Source organism: Abramis brama (genome assembly GCF_963993115.1).
Source record: "Abramis brama genome assembly, chromosome: 10".
Classification (NCBI taxonomy): domain Eukaryota; kingdom Metazoa; phylum Chordata; class Actinopteri; order Cypriniformes; family Leuciscidae; genus Abramis; species Abramis brama.
In genome coordinates, this window is record NC_139972.1 from 1,749,719 (window position 1) to 1,755,000 (window position 5,282).

Below are 5,282 nucleotides of genomic sequence, written 5' to 3' on the forward strand. Positions count from 1 at the left end.
CTAAACATGTGATAATGCACATAAACAGAGGACAAACAGCAAATGAGAAAAAAAAAGAAAAAGAAAGGGATTTCACAAGAAATTGAAGGCTATTTTTAGGACCATTAAGAGTTTTGTATTGTGCATCACGTTCAAGACAATTAAATCCCAAATTCTCATTATTGTTTCATGTAATACAGTAATAAAAATAATCCAGTCTGGAAAAAAAAAACAAGAAAATTTAAATGAGCTTAAATTAACTTTTGTATAACAATTAAACACCGCTTTTATGTGATTAAATTATTCAATAATGATTACTTATTTTCCAATTTCTACAAACAAAATAAAATATTTATATAAAATTTTTCCAGTATAGTTTGAAATTATTATTTTAGTATTATTTATATACTATTATATTTTTTTTAACATATTTTGAATAGCTTTTAATTTTATATGTATTTTATTATTTCAGTTTAAGTTTTAGCTATTTTATGATGTGCTTTTGTTTGTTTGATTGTTTTTTTAAATATCATTATTTAAGTATAACTTAATTTTGTTTGTTTAAATTGAAATATTAAATATATTTATATACATTTATGCTCATTTTATATATATATATATATATATATATATATATATATATATATATATATATATATATATAATATAGTTTTAATATAAAACATATTCAATTGTTTAAATATTTGTTCAGTAATTTTAGAGCTCCAACTTGATCTTATTACAGCCATTATCCAAGACAAAAAGTCTTATTTTCAGTCTTGATCAAGTTTTACATCTTATTTTATTTCCGCTTCATTTGTTTCCAATATTAGAAATGTTTTAATAGTTTTAGTTAATACAAATAACCCTACATCAGAATGAACATATCTTGCTTTATTTTATTTAAAGCTAAATGTATTAATTTATTGTTTAGTTAAATTCGAGGTGAAATATGAGCTGCACAAGCTCCCGACACTTCAGAAACTCCTCAAATACACACAACTGATTTTTGAAAATCTTGCATCAAAGTCCAGATTTAAAACTATTGACTCTCTTAATTAAAGTCCCTGGTCTTATTGTGCATGATCAGAATGAAGATTACTGACAGTGATTACACAAACACTGTAAACGATTTAGAATTATGATATTTTTACACACTGATCAGATTTAACAAGCAAAACAAAACATGTACAAAGACTTCATCAAAACCAGGTAAAATCTCAACATGCTAATATCAAAATAATCATTTAATTAGACACTAAACACTGTTCTCAAATGGACGTTTTAAAAGAATAGTTCATCCAAACATATATGGAAAACTAAAATGTTCCGTCCATATACTGAAAGTCAATGGGGTCCAAAACACGGACACAAAACACACTGATAATCTGAGGCGAATATGTAAACTAATCTATATTTTCCAGATGTCTGATCTGAATAATGACTGATGGATGAATGTGCAATACTTCAAATTTACCAGTTAAGACACTAATGAGCGTCTGCTCACTAAATTAGCGGGAATAACTCATTTATGCCACTGATTTAATTCCACATGAAATCCTCAAACTGAGACCGTAATCAAACGAGGCTTCTGTACTTGCAGTCTGAGATTCAGTCATCAAACACATCAGATTCAGTAACGAGTCCCAGTGTGTGTGTAAACTAAACGAGTGTGATTTACACTTTTCTCTTATTAAAACGCTACAATCAGTCTCATACGGAATGATAAATGTGTGAAACATCGTGATTAAATTATAAAGGCTAATCATATGAATAAAGTTATATTACATCAATATCAATAAAACATCATCACTTCATATTCTACAGGATTCAATGTGAAACAGACGCATGAAATACTCAGATACACACACACACACACACGCTCTCTCTTACACACACACACACACACACTCTCTCTCTCTCACACACTCTCTCTCTTTCACTCACACTCTCTCTCTCTCACACGCTCTCTCTTACACACACACACACACACACACACACACTCTCTCTCTCTCACACGCTCTCTCTCACACACACACACACACACACACTCTCTCTCTTTCACTCACACTCTCGCTCTCTCTCACACACACTCTCTCTCTCACACATTCTCTCACACACACACACAAACACTCTCTCTCTCTCACTCACACGCTCTCTCTCTCACACAGTCTCTCTCTCACACACACACACACACTCTCTCTCTTTCACTCACACTCTCGCTCTCTCTCACACACACACTCTCTCACTCACACACACACACAAACAAACAAACACTCACACGCTCTCTCTTACACACACACACACACACACTCACTCTCTCCCTCTCTCACTCACACTCTCTCTCTTTCACTCACACACACACACACACACACACTCTCTCTCTCTCTCTCTCTCTCTCTCTCTCTCTCTCTCTCACACACACACACTCTCTCTCTCTCTCTCTCTCTCTCTCTCTCACACACACAGACACACTCTCTCTATCTCTCTCTCTCACACACACACACACACACACACACACACACTGATGAGCCACAACACCACAGGTGAACAGAATATCATTGATAATCTCCGAACAAAACCACATATTAATATCTGGGTAAATCAGATGGTCATAATGTTTTGGCTCATCAGTGTATATATATATATAATGATTATTATTATGGTAATTCTGCCATGCTGTGAATGCACCGTTAAAGACACACACACACACACACACACACACACACACACACATGGACTGATCCGTGACCTTTAAAGTATGATGTGATTCATCTCTCTCTTACTGACATTAAAACTGAAATAATTTATAAAGTCTGTTAAACAGAAACCATACGAGGTCTCTGAACACACGAAACACAAAGTCTTTTCCAGGTCATGTGACCCACGTGAACCACACAGGCCCGGTAACAGTCTGATGTCCCAGAGTGAGTGTGTGTGTGATCCATGAACCCACGGTCAAAGTGTGTGTGAAGCTTCATGAACAGCGAACGCTCAGGTACTGGAGAGTCGAGCCGTACAGATGGAGAGGCCGTCACACACTCAGATCCTGCAATCATACACACACGGGTTATTAATCCTGGCGTATCAATCTAAAAAAGTTACACACAAGGTCACAGTGGACAAAAATATCAGTGTCATAAAGACGTGAAGTGTTGAAGTTTGGTCTCATTTTAAAGAAGATTGGCAGATTATTGGCTTACACTTTATTTTAAGGTGTCATTGTTACAGTGTAATTATATATTTAAGTGCTGAGTAATAATAATCAACTACATGTGCTTACTATAGGGTTAGGGTAGGATTAGGGTTAGTTGCATGTAATTATGCATAATTAACTGTTATTACTATGGTAAGTATACATGTTACATATGTACCAAGGACACTGAAATAAAGTGTTACCGATTATTGTTGAAGTAAAACAAGTTTAAAAAGTAAAACCATTGGTTATTGGTTATATTGGTGTAAGTTTATTAAAATCATTTATGAACATTATTTTATATAAAAATGTATATTTTATGAAACATGTTGAACTCTAAAACTGCTAGAAAATCAAAGCCATAATTCTGAACAAGTTGAGCTCCAAATGTGAGGATGATATCTCAAAATATTAGCTTTTCCTCTCTATAATATTACAAGCACACACACACACACACACATTTATTTATTTTTTATTACACACATCCAAAGCACACTCTGACATCCACAACAACACACACACACAATTATCGCTGCATGATTTATTCAATTGTCTCTATAATATGCAGAAGCAGAAAACAGGAATAAAGCGAGTTTTTGCTTTAAAGGCCAAACCTGAGAAAATGGCACATCTGGTAAAAAAAATAGTAAAAATGTAATTTCTGAAGCCTTGCCAACAGAATTAAAGCCTGTTAACAAAGATTGCATCATTTTATAGTTAAATGGCCCTGGGATTGAAAATAGCAGTTTTAATGGGTTTCAATGGGGACATTATTGTCCTGAAGGTCCTGAGAGGAACTATTGTGTGTTACTGGTGTAAAATATATTTAATAAAGGAAATGGGGGTGAAATAGTAAAATTCCAATAAAAATACACACCTGTGCCAAAATTCATGCAGTTGGCATTAATAACACAGGCAAAATTATCAAAAAAACTAAACTGCGAAAGACAAATGTCCATAAGGTCACACAAGGGTTAATGTGTTACAACTGTTGGTTACTAATGAAACCTAAGCTTTCTTGTGAATAAAGTGCGCAGTAATCGAGTCTCACCTGAACGCTGTTCACTTCGTCAAACATTTCTGAAGAGCTGTGGGAAAACAAACCAGTCTCTCAGATTTACACAGATTTACACAGGATTACAGGACTGAAGAGGTCAGAGGTCATCATGACCGCTTCACCATCATCACCATCAGTCACTCACCCCCAAAGTAATGTAAAATTAAATAAAACAAACTTTAGAAATATAAATATTAGTGCTGTGCAACGATTAATCGCATCCAACATAAAAGCTTGTGTTTACATAATATGTGTGTGTGTGTGTACTGTGTATAAATATTTTGTATATATAAACACACACATATTCTTGTATATATTTAAGAAAATGTGTTATTTATATATAACATATTTATATTTCTATATAATATACATACAGTATATACATGCAAATATTTCTTAAATATATACATGCATATGTGTGTAATTATTTATACACAGTTCATCTTTTACTTTGGATTGATTAATAGATTGCCCAGCACTAATTAACATATATTTGTGTATAACTTCAGACATGAAACACTGACCGGCTCTCTTTTTGTTTTGTTCTAGATTTTTACATTTGCTTTGTTGTGTTTCTTTCAGCGGTAGGTTTAGGGGCGGGGTGATGGGAAGGTTTAGGGGCGGGGTCAGGGGTAGGTTTAGGGGCGGGGTCATGGGAAGGTTTAGGGGCGGGGTCATGGGAAGGTTTAGGGGCGGGTCAGAGGTAGGTTTAGGGGCGGGGTCAGGGGTAGGTTTAGAGGCGGGGTCAGGGGTAGGTTTAGGGTCAGGGGTAGGTTTAGGGGCGGGGTCAGTGGTAGGTTTAGGGGCGGGGTCAGGGGTAGGTTTAGGGGTGGGGTCAGGGGTAGGGTCAGTGGTAGGTTTAGGGGCGGGGTCAGGGATAGGTTTAGGGGCGGGGTCAGGGATAGGTTCAGGGGCGTGGTTCTTTAGTTTCATGTCTGAAGCTTCACCAAACATGATGTTTTTTACACCCCGTATAAAGAGGAATTATGGGTAAGGGTTAAAGGGAATCAAGATACGAGTAATAACCCAACACCAGCTATTATCAACATT

The 5,282-nt window shown here is 35.3% G+C and overlaps 1 protein-coding gene across 1 annotated transcript in view; it reads right to left on the reverse strand.

Moving 5' to 3' along the window:
* Positions 1–1,106: 1,106 nt before the first annotated feature.
* The window catches only part of arap1 (ArfGAP with RhoGAP domain, ankyrin repeat and PH domain 1), a 91,938-nt gene continuing 87,762 nt past the window's right edge, over positions 1,107–5,282 (reverse strand). The window contains exons 33-34 of the mRNA XM_084127248.1: positions 4,227–4,263; positions 1,107–3,028 (exon numbers count right to left, since the gene is read on the reverse strand). Coding sequence (XP_083983374.1) covers positions 4,246–4,263 — 18 coding nt within the window. The 3' untranslated portion in view covers positions 1,107–3,028; positions 4,227–4,245. The remainder of the gene's footprint in view (positions 3,029–4,226; positions 4,264–5,282) is intronic.